The sequence below is a fragment of the Diplotaxodon limnothrissa genome, linkage group LG16, assembly GCF_057381915.1.
Source record: "Diplotaxodon limnothrissa isolate DT_005_m linkage group LG16, D_limnothrissa_male_GT1.1, whole genome shotgun sequence".
In the NCBI taxonomy this organism is placed as follows: Eukaryota; Metazoa; Chordata; class Actinopteri; order Cichliformes; family Cichlidae; genus Diplotaxodon; species Diplotaxodon limnothrissa.
The window spans coordinates 38,130,783-38,151,854 of NC_140611.1; the positions used below are offsets into that span (position 1 = coordinate 38,130,783).

Below are 21,072 nucleotides of genomic sequence, written 5' to 3' on the forward strand. Positions count from 1 at the left end.
AGACACTTGTGATAAAATGTTTCATAAGAGAAGCGATGCAGGAACGAGGGAGGCATGTTTGAGATGATTTACAGTAAGAGAGAAGACATGTTGGGGAAAAAGCACAGGTGGTAAAGGAAGAAGAAGAATGATGCAATGAATGATGCGATCTGCAGTCACGGAGACAAGAAATTACACAAAGAGCAGAGGCTTCATTTTAACAGCGAATCATGGTGTTAGTCATGATTTGGGCTCCTAAGTATTTTAGTTTTAGTTGACTAAATATCATGAGATCATAGTAGACTAAATATAAACTCAGACTGTCGTGTTTTTACCAGTGTGGCGCTCCACACAGTCTGCAAAGTTTTCTTGAGAGCATTTATGAAATGTGTCAATGTGTCTGCTCTTTCTTTCTCCCAAGCACTGACGCTCTGTCATGCTGTCGTGAGAAACCGGGATCTAATTCATCGAATGTGCGCATCTGACTTTTCTGCACAAGGAGGCTACTTCTGATTGGACTTATCGCTCCAGAGTATTTTCATCTCATTTTCATTTGTTAATGAAAGTGTGTGCACATTTCATCATAGTTTTCTGTCCTCGTGCGTTAGTTTTTGTTTAGTTATCATCTTGTTTTGATGAAACAGTTTATTGGTCAACTGGAAGCCCTTCTAAACAAGTTCAGTCTTTTTTTTACTTGTGCTGTCTTTGACCTTTAACATGCTAACTGAGGTCTGTAGAGTCTGAGATGGAGCTCTGGGGTTTTTTCTCAGTTTCTCTGAGCAGTGCACGGTGTGACTTCCGGCTGAATTGGATGGGACGTCCAATCCTGGGATCTTTAAGTCTGACGTCATTAGCTGTTTCCGGGACCAAACTCCGCTTCAGGTCCCAAAGTCAAACAAACACTGTGGCATCACTGAGAGTTAAAAACTGTCTAAATTCTTTCATCTTTAATAAAATGATCAGCGTTGCTGCTTTACTAGGTTTAACTATTAAGTTTAACATCCATGAAAACAGAATTTATGAAGTTTAACAGAGTTAGAAGTTAGTAGGAAGTTAGCTCGCTAGCTTCCACCTAAACATGATATAGCATGTTTTGACTGAGAGATTTCTGAAAAATTCAAACGTACAGCTCTGCTATCACTTCCAACATAGATGAAGACAGAAAACTAAACAGCAGTGACGTTTGTAGGGTTACTGAAGTTGGGCTAGCTGGTATATAATTATGTGCTACGTGGTGGCTAGCTACACAGCTATGTTAGCATAGCATAAACACAGTGAAGCTGGAGGACGAATGCTAACTTTTTTCCACTTGATAAAAGTTAACGTGAGGGTTCCCAATGGTTAGGGACAAATGCAGTTGCATGGCAGGATGCTGTAAACCAGCGGTCACCAACACCCGGGCAGGTCCGTGAGTCATTTTGTGAGTGGATTTATTTTTTTGTATTCATCCGCGACACCTTAAAGGCCGGTCTGTGAAAATATTGTCGGACATATGGCGCAAAAAAGGTTGGGGACCGCTGCTGTAAACGTACCAAACTTCAGTCAGGAGAACACTGAGATCATCCATCCACAATACAAGGTTAGTCATTAATATACTGCTGCATGGGCTGGGCTGTAGTTTCATTGTAAGGGTTTAAAAACTGAGCTTTAAAATGAACAGTGGTAATAAAAACTGAGAGAGGCCGACAGTGATCACTGACTGTTTTTAGGGGCTTGTTCAGATTAAACACAAAACATTAAAACATGTTAAAAACACAACAGCCTTGTAGTTTGGACCAGAAAGCAGAGTTCACACGTCATCACTTAAAGACCGGATTAGCAGCTGTTTTGAATGGTTTCCACTTGGCAATAATCTTTCTTACTGCACAACGATGGACTTTAACGGTTTATAAATGACCTTATAACCCTGATAAGCTTGATGAACAGCAACAGTTGCTTCTCTCAGATGTCTTTCCAAACTGCCAAAACATCTGCTTTCATCCAGGTGCCCACACTTACTGATGATGATTAATTAGTGCATGTGAATAGCATCACCTGGTTGCAGTCCAGGTGTACTTTGTTTTTGACTCGCTGCTTCTGCAATTTGGCTTAGTTTTTGTTATCAAAGAGACATAAAGACAAAAACCATTTTATTTCACACAACCAATTCACTCAGGTGAGTCCCTCAGTTTACTGCAACTTTTTAATTTGGCTACTTTTTCAGGCACACTTGCCAGCACCTGGCAGGAGGCCAAACAAATAAAAAGCCAGAAATCAGAAAGCAATAAACCTTATGCTGTGATTAGATTTACAGCAATCTTATTTGGACATGTTTAGCGAGGAAAAAAAAGAAAAGCTTTTGTCTGATGAAACATAATTTGATTTAGCAGCGTGCAGCCAGTGAGTTTGGGACATTAGCAGAGCAGGGTGCTGGAAGCTGCCAAGACCGTCTCACCAGGCGCCCACCCAGGTGGGGAGGAATTGATTTTATATGGTAAAGAAAATATTTTGCACTTAACTTCCTTTCTGTCCACTACAAAATGCCAAAATCTGATTTAGCAAGAGAGACTAATGCATGCAAATCAGATTTCTACTGCATTGTTTTAAATATCCTTTTCTGTTCTGTCCACTCCTCTAAAATATCATTGCAGCTTTATTCAGTCGATATGATAATCATATAAAGTGCAATGGAAATGATTATGTCTATAAATGAGAAGTTATTGTAGGCTATTAAGGGAACAGTTATAATACATGTTTTTATCTACACTTCCAACAAAGCTGAAAAGGATAAATGTCCTTCTGCACAGTGCACATCGCTGCTCTGCACACACATAAGAATGCAAGCTCACGGGGTGATGTGTGAGGTCGTAATACGGCCAAAAATTGAACTATTTAATGCACCTTCCTTTTACTGATATGATTTTGTTTATTGGGGTTGTTGCTGCCGTGTTGGGTTAAAGAAAAATGTTCCCAAAGCCGCTGGATTTCTGCTCGTCCATTTGATCCTTGAGTATGGATTTATGCACGTAAGCAACCCGAGCCAACAGCTGGAACAGTTTTATGCAATGCAGAGTCGGTTCACCTAGCAGCTCGGTTTTACTGTCTTCTAGTAAAAACACAGACTTACTGTATGCACAGGGCTGCCAGTTGCTGATGCACGCTATTCAGCACAGAGGAGAAAAAAGTAGAAGTTAGGTACCAGTTGTGGGGCATCTGCCTCCATGATATCTAAATGCAAACTTATCAAAGCCAGAGAAGGACATCCAGACTGAGCTTTACTCGGTAATAGCACCAAACTTTAAAAAAGCATCTATTGTAAAGGTCCAATTAGTCCAAGACAAATTGGCTTTTTCTTTATTTTTTAGAAAACAATTTCAGCACTATCAAACAATATCATATGAACATATTATTACTATTTAAAACATTCTTTGTTCCCCATTTCTTTGTCTGATTTATTGCCTTGCTATCAATCACCAGAACAGCTCCAGTTCCATCCAGAAACTTTTGGTTTTGATCAAGAGAAACAAAACGATGAAACATGGAATATGTCCTGTGTGTGTGATCAGTGATTCGTGCTTCTGAGCAGAGTTAAAATCTGTGTTAGTAGGTTACACTCTCAGCAAATGCCAACCACAAGAGACACGCCTGAAGTGTGAGTACAAAGTGTGTGTGTGTGAATCTACAGGCTTGCAGACGTTCACACTGGTACACTTGAGTTTGCATGAGCCTCTGTTCAAGAGCGTTGGCTCAGTGCTCGTGCAGAAACTTTGACTTGTGTTCATGCGTGTGCTGTTGTGTGTTTTTATGTCAGCAGAAAGCGTGAGAACCAGGTCGGTCTCCCGAGAAGAAGAAAAACAGTGAAACGATGGAGTGATGAATAAATGAGGGCAGGAGCGATGAGAAGAAAGAAGAGAAAGAAATGCTGATGCCGACAGGTCAGTGGTAACGGCTCTCTGAGCTAATTACACGAGGCTAAGAGCAAACTTCAGTCGTACTGCACAGAGTTACAGCCAATTAAAAACAGTATAGTGCAGGAGCAGTGCAGGAGAAATGGTTTTCCTATATTGGACCTTCTCTCACTGTGGTTTCATATAAACTGCTGGTGTGCTGCCTCCGTCTTAAATCTGGTGCTTTATGATGCACACACACACACACACTCTTGTAATTGCACACAATGCATGCCGTGCCCAACTGTAAGGCAGTTATCCAAAACTGTTGTCACTTTGGGCCCATCAGTACTCTCACTGTTAAGATAAATTATTTGAGTGGGTGACAAATTTCCTGCTGTGATCTTCCAGCTAGTCTCCATCAGGCGTGTGTGCTTTGGTGTGTTTTCATGGGTGCGTGTTAATTAGGAGCAAGCTTTCACGACTCGATTAAATGAAGAGAATCTTTGATCGTTCCTTCTTTGCCCTCTCACGGGTACAAACTCCAAAACAGCCTTAGGACACAAAGTGTGAGGGTGGAGGAGCGAGTGGAGGTGAAGGAGAGAGGGAGCGTAGGAACCAGGAGAGGCAGCGCTGGTTTCTCTGTCTGCTGGCTCGTTCACGTGCTCACAGACGTCTGTGGTTCATAACACCTTCTGACCTCTGCGTCCTCTTCACTTCTCAGCAGCTCAGTTACATTTGGTGAAGCTCAGCCCTGCTTTTGTTCCACTCATCCTGCTGCAGCACATGTCCAACAAGTGGAGGTGTTCATACAGCCAGCATAGCTCTGATCTGTTCATGGAGACCCCTCAGTGATGTAATACCCAATAATAAAATGCATGTGAGCTAGTGAACGTCCTATCAGCTGCAGCTGGGCCTAATAACAATGAACAAATGTTAGCATAATATGCAAAATTAAGCTTTAATAATGTCAAAATAGAGACATTATTATTATTGTTTTTACACCAGGAGTAACTACATTTGGAGAGAAGGATGGAGAGCCAGGCCGTCAGCTGCAATGCTAATAATCTCTGAATGATCTTGTAATATAAAACTAGCTGCCCAGCAAATCATGACAAACTAGTTGAGTTCAGTTTTTGTGTAACTTGGCTTCTTGACAGCTGCCTTTCCGCTCAGATGATTTCTGATGAGGCTTCAGTGAACAGCAGATGGATCAGCTGAAGGTCCAAATGCAGATCTCAGGTCCTTGCTGGTTTTTTCCTGCTTCTTAAGGACGTGACTTTTAGGTTTTTAGGTGCCTGAAAATATGATTTCAAATTTGTTCTTTGCTAAGATTTCTGGGTTTTATGTGTAGACAAAACACCAGTTCATCCCATCTCGTAGGTGTGTTTTTTAAATCCCTGAATGATTCATAGTCCAGAGTTAATTGTCTTAACAAGCAAGTAGACATTCTTTTGAAAATGCTCAGGCAGGAGGACTAGACTAAACATGAGTGGGGGGAAAGCCAGTGCCCACAGAAAAACTTTAACAGCCCTCCAGAGAGCCTGGACCATCAAGACCAGTTTAAATGAGTCTGCATCCTTGGAAAAAGCAAAATACAGAGAATATAGAGACGCTGGCTCAAGACTTTTGCACATGTGATGGAAATTTCTTTTATGTATGTATGTATATATGAATGTATACATATGAATATAAATAAACACAAAACACCAGACTACATGTTGTTTAGCCTTTATTAAATAATAATAATAATAATCATAATAATAATAATAACATTAAAAAAAGAAATTTTTCTGTACAAAGTCTACAAACAACAGTTTGAATAATCTGGCCAGTGCCGTAGGTTTGTGTTGATGTAGTGTACATATGTGTGTCTGTCATTAGTGTGTGTGTGTGTCCATCGAGACAGAAGAGGTAATACTATGTGGACTTCCAGAAGGAATGAGTGAGTAAAGTCACGCAGGAGGAGAGACAACTTCATGAGTGTGTGTGTCTCATTGTTTCTATAGAACTGTTGCAATATATTCTCTAGTCATGTTTACAGTGTGTGTGTGTGTGTGTGTGTGTGTGTGTGTGTGAGACAGAGAGAGTAAGATATCAGTTGGGAGAGAGAAAGAGTGAGAGAGAGCAAGCAAGAGAGACATAATGAGAGAGCTCCAAGGCACTTGGAAAACAGTCCAATGAAAACACAGTTAGATGGACAGAAAACTCTCCGTCTCCCTCCATTGTTCCCTTCCTTCATCTCTCTTTCAACACCTTTTACTATTCCCTTCATCTTCTTTGTTTCCTTAATAGGCCTCCTGGCTATATCGATGCGTGCCCTTGAAAGAGGAGAGAGGAAGACAGAGAGAAAGAACGGGGGCTGCAGGCAAAGATGCACCGAGCGCGACACGTTCTCCTCCTACATCCCCCCCGTTTCCTCTGCTCTTTGAGTTTACACCGTAGAAGATAACAACGTGATATTTCACAGGTTCAAAATAAAATCAAAACCTACTTCCTAGGATTAAGGTTTCATCTGTAAAAGAAAGAGGCGGAGTTCAACGTTTAGTCCTCCAGTCTGAAGTCGTGTGTGTCTCTCATCGTCCACCTGTCCTCCTCACGCTCATCTTCTATCTTTTATTTTGTTTGCTCTTTACTTTCGCAGTCTTTGGATACGCTCACATGCACAGAATAACTGGATTGGATATTAATTTGATCAAAGTTGATTTAATGTTCCCAGTTGAAACTTTTTGGATGGATTTTCTTCTATTAAAAAATATTAATTATGCTCAGTAATTTCTTAAATAACACAAGTGAAGTTTGCATTAGAAAAATCTATATTTCCCCAAACTTTTCTCTGTCTGAACACAAGGTTTGCAGATATTTTTAACATCAGTGTTTTTTTGTTAGAGCACTTCGGGGAATATTAAAGCCGACCTCGAGTCGGCAGGACTCCAACCAAACATGGTTTCTTTTTAGAAATGTCAAACAAATTACTGGGCGTTGATTCGGTTAGATATTCATTTGCAGCACTTTCATAAATGATTAAACCTGTGATAGAAGCTGCATCTTTATCCTGCTTTTCACGTGTTGCATCACAAAGTAAAACCTGTGTTTTTTGTCAAATTTGCACGTTTACCTGCTTTTTCTTTTGCAGTCTCACTAAATGTTTTGCCACCAATAACATTTCTTTATTTTGTGACTCAATTGCGTGCATGAAATACAAACAAAATAGAAACACAACAGCAGAAACACACCTGGGATGCTATCAGCTGTCGAAGATACCTTTAAGAAAGGTAAGAAAGGCTCAGTTTAGGCTAAATGATCGATTGCTTGGTATTTTTTTTGAATAACACATTTGGCACTTGCATGTAAACACAACCATTTATTTGTCTTTGCCTCTGTCTTCCTCTCTACCTGTGTGTGTGTGTGTGTGTGTGTGTGTGTGTGTGTGTGTGTGTGTGTGTGTGTGTGCCTCCTCCTGTTTATCAGTCTCTCCAGCAGCACTGGCCCTCCTCGATGGCTGTCCTCCGATACAGCGTATACTGTAGTTAGCTTAAGGCTCGATTGTGTGTCCAAAAAAGTCGACAGTGCGATTTCCGTTCTCCTCCTGTAGTCTTTCTTTCGCCTTTCATCTTTGAGCGGCCTTTGTTTAGAAGGGTAAAGTGGTGGATAAGCGGCGTGACGACTCATCGCTCTTAATCCCCGCAGCCCTACCGTGCACATACAAGGCTCTTTGGCAATCCATAGGTTGCAATAAAACAATCACTGACATTTTCTTCACACAGTGTCTGTCCATCATTTGGGCATCGTACAGTTTGGAAAGCAAAAAAATAGAGATATATACCAAAAACAAACTCTAGAATACTGAATCTAAAGCACGACTCCATAACAGCATGTTAGATTTTGATAAACCTCTCATTTTCTGCCTTACTTTATCTTTCCGCTACTCTTTGTAAAGACTCATAATCTGTAATGGAAAATAGGCCAAAATAGCTAGTAAAGGACTGAAAGAACACGTAAGACCGTGGAGTCCAACACAATGCTAAAATAAAAGGCTAAAAAAATGGCATAAGAGCTCTACAGGGCGGCTACGAACTGAAGCTGGCTTTTCTTTACCTTTTTTTCCCAAAGAGACACAAGTCTAAAACAGAACAAAAACAGTCACCATTACTCTTCTATGCCACTGGTTTCACGAAGCGCAGACCGGGGCAGACAAAGGAGCGAGCGAGCGCCACATGGCAGGCTAATGGACGTTAAAAACTCACAGAACTCATATCCAACACTTTCAGAAACAAACCAAAAAAAAGAAAATGTCCTTTTTCATACTCCTTTCCTTCTTTGCCATTAGAAATCTAGATCATTTGAGTTGTGTGGTTCAATATCTTTTTTAACTTTTTTTGGAGGGGGGGGGGTTAGGCATTCACTTGATATGTGTTGATTTCAGTCAAAAATGACCCACTGAACCCACCCACTGGTGCCCTGTGGAACATGCTTCTGCTGTTCGCGCTGAAGTTTCACGTCTGCGTCAGTCACGAGGGCGGATCATCAAATTCCTTTCTTCATCAAGAATCCCAACATTTTAGCCCAGACTGTGCTGCCATTTGTAGTCCAAATGTCCAGACTGTCACAGGTGCTGTAGTCCATTCTTCTCGATGTCATCCCAGTGGCTCGTGGGTAATATTCAATGGTAGATCAATCATTAATACTCTTTTTTTTTCATTCCTTCATTCAATCACAGGCTTTTAGAATCGAGCAGGCTGTCTCCTGCAGGCAGAGGAGAAAATGGACTATAGGCGGGGGGAGACGGGGGTCACATGTTCCCCTAGTTTAGGCCTCGTAGCATGTAGGGGAGATAAAGATCACAAGTTCCCACTGGCACATAGACAATCGGGGAAACTCCGGGTTCACCCCGTTAGACATCAGAGCAAGGGGTTAGCGGGGCATTAGGTAGGGGACACGGGGGTCGAGATTACAGATAGTGCTTCGTTTTCAAATTGTCTGAGAACAAGATGACTTGCGGGGGCTCGCGTCTTCCCCCACCATCACTCTCCAGAGTTCCCCTCTGAGTTCTCATGCCTCTGAGCAGCACCTCTGCTGGTTCATCTTAACTTTATGCTTGATCCCGTCGTACAGCTCAAAGTTGTAGTTCTCCAGTGTCGTGGAGGAGCGCGAGGAGAGCCCGCTGTAGGAGCACGTGCAGTAGAGGAGGAATCCCGCGCACACCGCTCCCAGCAGGACGCCTAACGAGCTCATCACGATGATGGTGAGGAGGATCGGGTCGAGCGTGTACAGCCAAGCGTTGTCCTTGTCCTTCTCTGACACCAAGGTGACGGAGGGGGGGTCCATGTTGGAGGAGGGGGTGGAGAAGGAGGATGGCCACCCTGGGAACACATAGTCTGGAGAGAAAATAGGAAATCTTAGCAAGCTGATGTATTCAAGACCACAGTTGTTATTGATTAGCAACTTTGGAAAACGTAATGCAATTAATTACTCTAAAGGTACGATCTGGTGCATGTGGTGAGGGCTGAAGTGTGCACTCCTACTTAGTAAGGCAATCGGGCTAATCCGAATAATGAATGTGTACACACGAATGAGCCAATCCACAATTAAGTGCTGCATTTGGAGTGTTTTATGGAAGCACACACTGCAGACAAGCAGGAAAGCTGTAAACAGACAGTAAACAGACTTGTTTAGCGAGCTAAAAGCTGAGTACTCTCGTCTTGTTTCTGTCAAGGGGGTGAAAGAAACAAGGAGCAGTGGGCACACACACACATGTAATCTGTGATTGTTACAGACAGATGTTTTTCTCGGTGCCCAGAAGGAAGCTGTCTGTCTCACTTTGTCTGCCGTGGAACATGAAAGAGGAGGAGGACGAGGAAGAACGCACACCGTATGCACACGCAGACATTCGCTTTTGCCAGCTCGCTCACACTCGTCTCCTTTCTTTGCACACAGCAGAGATTGTCTGTCACCGTTGCCACGGGCTCTTTTCTGGAGGAGCCATAGGCACGCCTGTCCTTAAAGAGCAATTTCACTTGTCTTTGGGTGAGACTTGTAAAACAGCCAGTATAGCCCGAGGCTGCGAGGAGAGAGGAGGATAACCTCACCTTCGTTGATGGGGGGCTTGTGGTTGAAAACAGGATCTTTTTCAAAATCTATTGGCCTGGGATCTGTTAAAGAGACAGAAAGAATAACAGTATTAATCTAAACCGTCTGGAGCTACTTGAGAGTCCCGCCGCGATAACGTCGCTCCGTGTCTACGCTGCATTTGTAGATGGGTATCAAACAGCTCAAAGAGTTTAAACTTTCTGAAGAGATCAGGGAAGAAAGCTCCTCCAAACTGTTTTGTTCCGCGCTCAGTCTATCGGCGAAAAACAACATCCAGTCTTACTGAACTCTTCTCCCAGACTACCTGCGTAAAGCCAGCAACTTCCATTATGTGATAAGCATCAGTGCTCTTTTTTTATTTGCTTAGAAATGAAAAGAAAGACGCGAGTGGAGGCTGAATTTTAAAAAATGAAAGCACACAAAACAGTTTCATAGAAAAATATGACCTTTATTACCTTCACATTCACCACAGTTTATTTTCTTTTTATTCCAAGACCGTGAAATTCAACAAGCTAAAATACCACTTTAAATGTTCGAGGCAGGCCAGAGTGCAAGGCTTTGGAGGTTTTGAGGGCTCGATTCTTCTTCAGTTTTATTCAAGGAAATTGACGTTACAGTCCCCAGAAATAAATGGAGCAATATCTGAGCAGCTGATAATCATTTACTGCCAGAGCAGAGGAATCAAAAACACATTATGAAGTGAAACTGTAATAGATATTCAGAAGATAAAAGGTGAAAAACTCATTTAGAACATATGAAAAAAGCTTCATTTCCTCAATTAGATAAAGTTGTTCGTCTGTGAGACAGTTTTGGCATCTTGCGATTACACCTTCAATAAACTGCATTTACAAACTTTGCATATTTTCTTCAAAGCTTACAGATGAATTCCTTTAAATGACACCTGCTGCACTATTCGCTCATGAATGTCGTAGAACTGAGTTTAAATGAAAGACTGTTTTCTAAAAATTGATTTTCAAACCCAATTAGAGAACAAACTAAAGGAATTAACCAAATTTTAATTTCATTTCAAATATTAAAACGACAAACAAATCCTATGCTAATTGAGTGCATTCAATTTAGCAAACAGTGGAGCGTTTCTAAATGTAGTTATTTGACTGACATCAATATTTAATGTCCTCAAAGTGCATGACATTGAAAGACAACCATCAAATCTTGACAGAGGCAGAGAAAGTGCACAAAAGCAATATAACAGCAATGTGGCTTAGGCCGGGGATGAAGAAGTTTACAGCCTCAAGGCTGATTTTACTCAGGCGGAGCGAGTGAACTAAACTCAGCTTCATCTGAGGCCGTGTTTCAAAATCATCAAGCCTCTCTGCTTCCAACAGATTTACAGAAGAAACATTTAATTCATTAAGAAATAAAAAACAAAGCTATACACTAAAGTAAGATAAAATCTCAAAGCGTGGTTGTATCTAAATTTACAATCAAGCTGAAAGCATGAAAGGTTGCAAAACTAAAAAGTGATTAAAGAGAGCGTCAGCAGCAGACTTTAATGAATTAATACTCTCGTGTAATTAGATGTAAAAACAGTGCAGTTATTCAGAAGTTAATGAACCTGGTAGCCGTGCTGTAATTATGTTTTAAAGGTTCCTACTGAAATGCAAAAGACGACACGTCTGTAAATCTGCTGCCTGACTACAGACCCTCCACGCTCTAAATTCTCCTTTTTCACTGCAAGCATTGACAAAACATTAAATCACTTAAAGAAAGATAAGAAGAAAAAATCAGGATAAAAACCAGAGGTTTGGACGCTCTTTGGATGACTGCTGAACGCTTTCTAATGATCCTGGCTGAAAGCCCTCGGGCGAGGATCCTGAGAAGAATCATCGCATGGATCTGAAAGGAGATTAAAACTCCCCGTAGCCCCATTTTATCTCCCTTCTCCAATTAGTAAAGAGAAAAATAAAAAAGGATCTTTTTTATTCAGGAAGAGACAGGGATGGCTCTTTGGCACCATTCGCTGTTCCAGAGGGGCCCGAGGACCTGTTAGAGTGCTTGTACGATAATATTTCCACAGGAGGAGGAGGAAAGAGAGAAAAAATAGAGATGGCCTCAGGGCTAGAAATGCTTACCGCAGGGCTTTATGAATGCAATCAGCTCCATTATCTAATTAGAATTATTAAAAGGCTTCAAAGTAGTCTGTGATGGAGAAGGGAGAGGGAGGGAGGGAGGGAGGCTGATTTATAAGGGCCGCATGAAAAGACGCCAGAAACTTGCAAAAGTTCGATAGAGAGTGAGAGAGAGTGCAGGGGAAAAGTGCACGGGTAGCACAACATAAATACACCCGTATATCACTCCTCTATTTGAATCCAGCCCCACATTGATTGGGTTATGGCACAAGGCTGCTAGAATGAGTCATATAATGTGTAAATCATACGCGAGTCGATTGATATGGAAGGGAGAGGGGCTCGGCACACTGGAAATGGATATGCAAGCACAAAATAACTAAAATACTTGTTGACTAAGGCACAAAACAGCATTTTATAAGATGCAGCATGATGAAATAAGCCAATATGGGGAATATCTGCAGTGTGGAAAAAATGCCTGAAACAATGATTTTGATAACGGTGTTTTGAGAGCTTGCTGCAAATCTGGGTTCTTGGCTAATAGAGGTCTGCGGTGGTTAGATGGCGTTTGCTCGTCTGTGTGTGTGTGCAGTGCAGTGAGGCTTCATCACGCTGTCTATTCTGCCAAAAGACTTCTTTCATCTGCTTTTGTGTTTGAAACAACCTGCCCTCCTCCATCTATTCTCTCTTTCCTTCAATCCAAACCACAACCTGCCTCCCTGTTAGCCTCCCTCTTAGAGTAAAAGAAAGATCTATCTTTAGAAAGTATAGAGAGCATTTTTTTCCTTTTACTTCTTTCATCTCCCTCCATCTCTGGGCACATTCTTTGGAGAAAAAGGGGGCTCGCTTAATGGGCCCTTCTCCTCTGAGAGATTTTGCTCCCCTCCATTTCTGCCTCTCATTTTCTCTCCTGTGTTTTTCACTGGGAGGATTTGCAATGAAGGGAAGGAGAAGAACAGGAACAAGTGGGTTTTGATAAAAAGGCTCAGGGATTTGGGCATGAACAAAATGATGTAGGGGGTAGAGATGCTGTGAAGTCCACTCTGATACACCGTCAGCTTCACAATCTAGATAGATTTTTTCTGACATCATGTGAGCATTCTTCATAAAACACGTTAACACTTTAGATTTGCTTTATTATGAGCTCCTATCTTATTCAAACTAGAAGCTTTAAAAGAGCTTTCAAAGCTTTCAAAACACTAAATGACACCGAATAGTTTTTTTCATCCCAGTGTGCAGAATCAATATAATTTTTAGTCAGCAAGTATAAAAACAACTATAGTGTGACTAGTGTGCACCAGCAACACAGAAGGACAGAAAGAACATTAATCAATTTATGAAAAGATTCACAGTAGATGTAAGTAAATTAAGAAGAAAAGTGCTCATGTTCTCTACACTGCAAAAATATGAACCCGCTAATCAGAAATGCATCATGTTACACTTGCTGATTAAATACACAATCAAACTTATGAAAGCAGTCCTGTTAAAATGCCAAGTAAGACCAAGACGAAACATTCAATTCATTTCAGTGTTGTTAGTATTCAAACAATAGTCACATCAAGGTCTTTATAGTCAAAAATAAAGACCTACAGAGAAAACCCCAACAATCAGACACCCCTTATAACCAAGCACCTGGCGACAATGGGAAGGAAAAACTCCCTTTTAACAGGAAGTTACCTCCGGCAGAACCAGGCTCGGGGAGGGGCGGGGCCATCTGCCGTGACCGGTTTGGGGGTGAGAGCTTTCTTTAATATGACTTGTAACTTGTATAGTTCAATTTAAAAACAAACTGTTAACGTTTCGGAGGGAATAAATAAATAATGAAATAATGAAATAATGTGGTTGCACGTCCTTTTATAACTGGTTTGCATAGAAAATTAACCAATGACATTCAAAATCATGCCAAACAGTAGTCAGCACACACCTGCCATCGGTTAAAGAGATTCTGACTACAATCAAATAAAGTTCAGCTGGTCTAACACGACTTTTCTGACACTTGCTTAGTTAACACTTTGTTACTGACTAAAAGAGACCGGGTGCCCCTCCAAAGTGGTCAGGGAGGTTGCCAAGAGGCTGACCGCGACGTTAACCACACGTGACAACAATTTCTGCATCCTTCACTTCTTTCATAAGCATGTGGGAAAATGTTCTACGGTCTGAATTCTGTGGCCACAGTCCAGAAAGTGCCCATCACCAAAACACCACCAGACCCACTGTGAAGCACGGTGATGGCAGCATCATGGTTTGGAGCTGTTTTTCTTCAGCTGGCACTGGGGAACTTAAATAAATAGTAGTCAAGGTGCAGGGAACAAGTCTCAAATACCAACCAACGTTGGTGCAAAACCTTCAGGTGTCTGCTAGAAAGTTCTAGATCGATATGAATTTCACCAAGTCATCAAAAATATCATCACCAGAAAAGCTGAACCCAAAAGAAAACCTGTGGGGTGACCTGAGGAGGGCTGTGCACAGGCGACACCCTCACAACCAGTTTGGAGAGGGTCACTAATGTTAATTTACGATGTGCCATGCTGACAGAGTACTACCTCCAAAATGCTGTGTAATGCAACCAGCTTACTTTAAATGTGAGATTTCCCTCCTTTTAAGGATTTTAGTTTGTTTTCCATGTGAACTGTACAGGATAAACTGTCGGTCACATTAAAGATGGAAAATGTTGGAAATGATTTATCTCGGTCTCAATAAAACCTGACATTTTAACAGGTGTGTCGACTTTTTCTATCCACTACACAGACCATCATTGCAGTGAGTGACAGATGCCGATTAGGGGTGTAACAGTTCAGAAGCAGACACTAAATTTGCGATACATCCACGGCCTCGTTTGTTAGACCTCACCGCCGCTGCGCTCTCATCTTGTTATTGATACGATATGGAGATGATGTAAAAGTTAAGTGCATCAACTCAGTGCAAGACTGTAAATACAGACAGACCATACGTGACAGCCATGGCAGACTAACTGCAGGGTCACGTCTGGTACATTAGCCAAGCTTTGCTGTAAAATCCAGTTTAAATGAGCGTCTGTTTACTGGAGCATTTTTGTGTTAGTATAAACAGCATGCGTTTGCAAATATGGGATGAATATTAGCAGCTGACAGACAGATGTTGCGTCCTGTAATGATGTGCTAAATAGACATGACTTTGTATTGCTTATGATAGCTGGTCATGTGGAGCTGATTAAAGGCAGCTGTTGCCTACAGGAGAGGATTAGGGCCACTGAAGATGAAAAAGTGACGACTCAAAAATATTTTCCTCAGTGGCCCTAATCCTCCCGTCCAGTGATGTCCTGTGAAGGTAGGTAATCGTGTCAAAAACCTGTTTGCTGCTTTTTCTCGTTAATTCAAAAGAAACATGAACTGTACCGTGGATCTGGAGAATCGTTACACCCCTAACAGAAAATACATAAAGAAAAAGTTACATTGTTGCTGCTCTAGAATCAGTCGGCAGTCTTTAAGCAGATAAATGATTTTCCAAAAGGCTTCAGTTGTAAAATGCTCTTTATCAAAGCAAGTTTGGTCTCATTTATCGGACTGGATACCAGTGTTGGATGTGTTAGAAACAAAAAAGGCCTTGGCAATTATGTGCAGAAAGTAAAGACTGTTTGTAGATTGTTGTATTTGCAGAGATTTAAGAAAAACAATATTCCACATTCAAATGATGCACGATAGTACTTCTTTTCTTTTTGTTTCATTCACCCAACCTAATGTGTGCAAGACATACACGGGTGTTTAGTTTGAACATTGACAGACACAGGCATCAGATTATCCACGAGATCCAGGCAACAAACTGTAGAGTCAAACTGCATCCATTCAGACTCTTACTGGACACAGAGGCACTACCTCATATCGGAGGTTATAGGTTTAAAGCACGTTTTTTAGAAAGGCATATCCAGAATGTAATGAAAAACACACTCAAAGTAACATGTGAGACTTGAAAATCTCAGAAGTGTCCGTGCATATATTGGTGCGCGTGTTTCAGCTGATGTGATGCGACGTGAGCCGTCTCAGAGCTGCAGGGTGCATGTGCAGCTGTCTATCTGTCACAGCTGGACCGGCAACACTAATTCTTCCTGTTTTTTTGTTATTAATCTGTCTCTGTCACTATCTCAGTCTCGCAAACACACGTGGGCAAATAAAATTGGGCTTCATTCAGTCCCGGAGACGCAGCCATCACTCTTAATGCTGCACACAAATACAGCGTGTCTTTTCTACCTGTGTGTAAATCCTTCCTCTGTCTGACGGGTATCTGGAGACAGGCAATGTCCAAGCTGCAGATCAGAGCGGGGCAGACAGACAGATCCTGCTCTGACATTTACTGAAGGTGGGGGATATGCTGTTACAACCCTGACATTGTACGCTGCATGTAAATGCAGTGTGTGTCATCCACAGCCTGTTATTCATACTACCTTTACTGTGATTTACTGTGGTCATAATCCAGCTCGCTTTCAGGGTTCAGGTATAGAAGCCAGTCTACGCTCGACATAAAAAAAATTGCCCCACAGTGTCGTTATCAGGCCCTCTTCAGCCATCAGAAATACAACCGAAGCTCTGTCATCTGCTCTTCAGGGGTACAGTTTAATGTCAGGACTTCTTTCTACCAGTTTAGTGTACGCCGATCAGTTAATTAGATCAGCCGTCAGCAACGTGCACTGGAGTGCCTCTGTGCAGATCCTCATCAGTGAAGAGCAGTGATTATGCTGAATACGGCTTCTTTTCACACCCCTTGATCGCTTCATTTAAAAAACATACTATTAAATCAGATGGGCCTTTTCAACACTGGGAATCGTAGCTGTCCTCTTTCTCCAGTGATATGGTGAGCATGGGTTCCAGACTCGGCCCGGTGCTTGGGTTCAGGTTGTTTTGGTTAGGGCTATGGATCAGATTACAGCCTGGGTTTTGGCTCTGGTACCAGTTTTGGCGACCTTGCTGATATGGCAGTTGGTTGTTGCGGTACGTCACCGAATGATGATGACTACTGCTGGTCTTCTTGGTCGCCCAGTGGTACCGGTGGCAGCACAGTATCACCAGCACGGTTATACTGACCAGCACCAAGAGGGCACCGCCTCCCGCCAACACATAGTACCAGAAGGCAGGGACTGGCTGCACCACCACTGTGTCTACTGTGGGCTCCATTCCAGATATGGCACCCCCTGGAGGGCAGGAGGACACATTACTGGTTGGCTCAGTAGATGAGCAAGGCAGGCATGCAGACTGCATTAAAGAGTTCAGATTTAGAGATCTATGTTCACTTCACCCCTGTCAGAGTGTGAGTGAGCATGGCAGGTCTGTCAAACTCTGAGCATCTCCACACACTGAAGCATGCTGCTGCAGTAAAAGTGACACTTTTTCAAACATTATAACTTCAAACTGCAACACTAACATGCTTGGCTAACTTTCCTATTAATAATAATGAGTTTTATTTAAGGCAAACACACTTTGTTCTGGTAATAAACTAAATATATTAGTTTGGCTATCAGCTCACGTATGCTAATAGTCGTTTATGTTAGAAAAGCCTCCTTATCATAATTAACAATATTAAAACTAGAATGACTGTTTAGTTGGACTCTAATTTGTGGTTTCGTTCCTAATTCTACTTGGACAGAATTTTCCACCTGGAGCCTGAAAAGGCTTCTGAATGTGGCCGAAATACCTTCTTAAAAAAGATGGCAGCATTTGATATCTTCTTTATTTGCACATCTTTCACATCTATAATTAAGGTGTGAGAATCCAGACTGTTTGTAAGGGGAAATTTAGCTTATTATATCCATATTTAAAATGTGTTTTGCAGCACTTTAAAAGAATTCATTACGAAAACTAGGAGCGTTCAAAGTCTTCTGAGGACAGAAGCAGAACATTTTTGCTTATTCAGCTTTAATTAGAGCTAATTTATTATAGCGTTTGCCTAAAATCATTGTAAACTTGGAGAGAACAAAGAGCTTGACAGACCTAACAACAGAAGCAGGGGTCATTTACTCTACAGGGCAGTGTGCCGAAACTCTCGTGCTCGCCGCTATTTAAAGGTAAGAAAATAAATCAGGCAAAAACCACTTTAGCTTTAACATTTTGCTGTGTGTTAATATTTAAACAACCAATTAAAGGCTTCATTTCTTATAAAATATTTAACTTACTGTAACTCTTCTCTCTCTTTTTTTGATTTATGCAAACATCACAAGCATTAGCTGCACATTGACACGCAAAGGCCCATGCCATGCGTTCAGATTGGATCAGAGAATGCAAAGCCTTGATTATGCAGTGCTTGGGCGACTTGAACAAAGGGCGGGGAGTGTTAAGTGGGTGTATTTGCTGGGATGCGGCATTTTTATCGGGGCAAGATCAGACCGAAGTTGAGTGCGGAGAGAAAGAGATGGAGAGGGAGAGGGGGAAATTACAGGGGCAGAGAAAGGATAAGAAAGAAGGCATTATTGGAGGAAAGAATGGAGTGAAATAGAGAGGGGTGGTAGAAAGTGAAAGGAGAGAGGGTGCAAGGGTGGGGAAGAGAAGGCAGGGCGCTAATCCTGCCATGATATCTTTAATCCTGCATTAAAGGGTTTGTCTGAAAGTTCAATACTCTGTCAACTCGCAGTGAAAGAAACCCGCTGAGAGAGAGGTTATAGAAGAGAGAGAGAGAGAAAGGAAAGGGGGAGAATAAAGGAAAGACGGTGCATGAGCAAGAAAGACAGGAAGGAAAAAAGAGGAACTAGAACTGAGGCGAGCGAGGACTAGATGGGATGAGAGAGAAGGAGAAAAAAAGAGCTGAAATAAGAGATGGAGGAGAGTTGCAAAGCAGGATACAAAACCTCACGGAACCAGTAAGCTTAATTTAGTCTTTTTTTGAAGTTCAGACGCACTCTTTAAGGGTTTAAAATTGGCTGTGATTGTAAAGCTGCGCTGCACGGAGAGTCTTCCCACCGGTGGATTAACTGACAAATAATTTCCAGGGCTGAAAAAGTTGACCGTTACTTTGCTTTTTGAGGTAGCAAAGGGGAACGGCTGCTAAAGCTAAAATGTGTAGCTTTCAAGGGATGCTTGGTAACTACAGCTTCTGAATCACTTAATTAGCATCAAAGCCGGCCTCTCACTTCACAAACAAAGCAGAAAACCAGAGTAAGCCCCTTTTCTCTGTGTAGACGCACGAGTGTGTGTGCAATAATCAACCGATAGCTTCCAACAGACACTTTCAAATGTTTCTGTGAGCGTCTTCTTAACATCAAACTTTTTCTAAATATATGTATGTATATTTTTACTGTACATTTTAATCCACCGGGAAGATTTTATAGTAAAAAACTTGCCGTCTGTCTGGACTATAATGTGTAGTGAACGCTCTACGAATTAAATATGAGTGCTGCCAAATCAGCGTCTGACCAAATGCGATTTGTCACCATCTCCCCTTCTGTTCCTGAGTTATGGTTGCCATGTAATGACCACAAAAGTGTTTTTGCACAACATTATGATGTCGCAGTGAAGCTGACCTTTGTCCTTTTGGATATAAAGTATCGCCACTTTGTCATTTTATCCCATTAGACCTTTGTGTGACATTTTGTAATAATTAGCGTGTGACCTCTGAAGTCATGGCCAAAAGCTTGGTTTGTAAGGTGATCTTGACCTTTGACCACCAACATATAATCAGTTAACCTTTGAGTTCAAGACACAAATTTGAGGTATCAAATCACCGGACTGGCACAGATGGACAACCTGACAGCGCCTGACAGCGCCTGACACCGCGGCGTCGCCTTCACGGAGCCGACTGAGGCGCTTAGGAAAATGGCTGGTTGCTTATGAGTGCACTGAGTGTTTTTGCATCTGGCGACTGCTTGCAGCAGTACCCACAGGTCACCTGGCAGGGGGCAACCAATCAAACAATCACTGACTTGTAGCGACTGCAGTCACTCTGCGAATGACTGGTAAATGTTTGCTGATATTTGCTGTCTTATTTATGAGTGCAGACATATTGCCAACACATTGCAATCCAGGTCAGCCTCCACTGATGAGCACAAGTTGTCTGCAGTTTGTGTCTTTGCATTAGGGACTCGACTCCACTGGCTGCCATCTGGTTTTATTCTACTTGTATATCTTTTTAAAAGGTTGCCGATGCCGCCCTGCAGCAACTACGCCACTGCGCATGGAGGAATTTCTGTTTTTGAGTTTCTGTCTGGATGCTGTATATGTAAACAACAACAGCTTATGTCGTCACAGGTAATCACTGTGATCATCTGTATTATCACAAACAGCTTTAATGTAATTGCCGACTCAGTCTTATTATCGTTTTTTCACCATCTCCATGCACCAAAGTTTCTTTGAAGATGGCATCTGACTGCTGGTGGTCTCAGAGCTGCAACAGTTTCGAAGGTAACAAGACTGTAAGTTCATATAGTGCAATCATTTTGGTTGTGCCGGGGTTTCCTGTTTTCCTTAAAATCAATTTAGAAATTCAGATTAAGCCTTCGTCACTGCCTCCTTTTAACAGAAGCTTTCTGTGACAGCATGAATATTTCTCACGGTCAACTTTAAAACTGTCAAAAACAACTACGCTTTGTTTGTCTCACATCGAGACACTAAGAAGAATAAACAACACCTGAGGTGTAACTTTATCTGCTCACCCAGAGAGAAACCCTAAAGGGGCTGAGATCACTTCTTAAAAGGAGAAATTTAATCCTTCTTTCTGGGGGTCAGGATCAAGAAATATGGTGTTTGTCAGAACCAGCAGCGTTGTCGTGCTGGGAGTCACATGACAGTTTAAGATAAAGCGAGGATTAGGTCAAATACTCGGGGTATGAGTCAGGTGATGTGAGTTTTCTGAACTTGTCTCCTGGGTTTCACTGGTGCTTGGATGGCTTTGTGTTTTCATTCAGCTTAATGTGCCGGACAATAAGAAGTGCTTCTGAGAGTTCACACTATGTGTTCATAGTTTTCACACACGCACACGCACGCACACACAAACAGAAATATTTGAGGAAACTAGCAAAATAAAAGCAGAGTCCTCTGGTTTAAGCCTCAGCCTTCCATGAACCAAATCACCAAAAAGCCTTTATATTCTCCAAG

The 21,072-nt window shown here is 41.9% G+C and overlaps 1 protein-coding gene across 3 annotated transcripts in view; it reads right to left on the reverse strand.

The window, feature by feature from the left end:
• Window positions 1–7,862: 7,862 nt before the first annotated feature.
• The window catches only part of LOC146616659 (neuropilin-2-like), a 99,093-nt gene continuing 85,883 nt past the window's right edge, over window positions 7,863–21,072 (reverse strand). For 2 of the 3 annotated variants that reach the window (XM_085374871.1, XM_085374869.1), the window contains 2 exons: window positions 9,935–9,997; window positions 7,863–9,223 (listed from right to left, as the gene is read on the reverse strand). In XM_085374871.1, the coding sequence (XP_085230997.1) occupies window positions 8,898–9,223; window positions 9,935–9,997 (389 nt within the window). In that variant the 3' untranslated portion in view covers window positions 7,863–8,897. Of the gene's footprint in view, window positions 9,224–9,934; window positions 9,998–11,030; window positions 17,184–21,072 lie in introns of those variants that run through there. The other variant, XM_085374870.1, reaches the window with a different exon arrangement.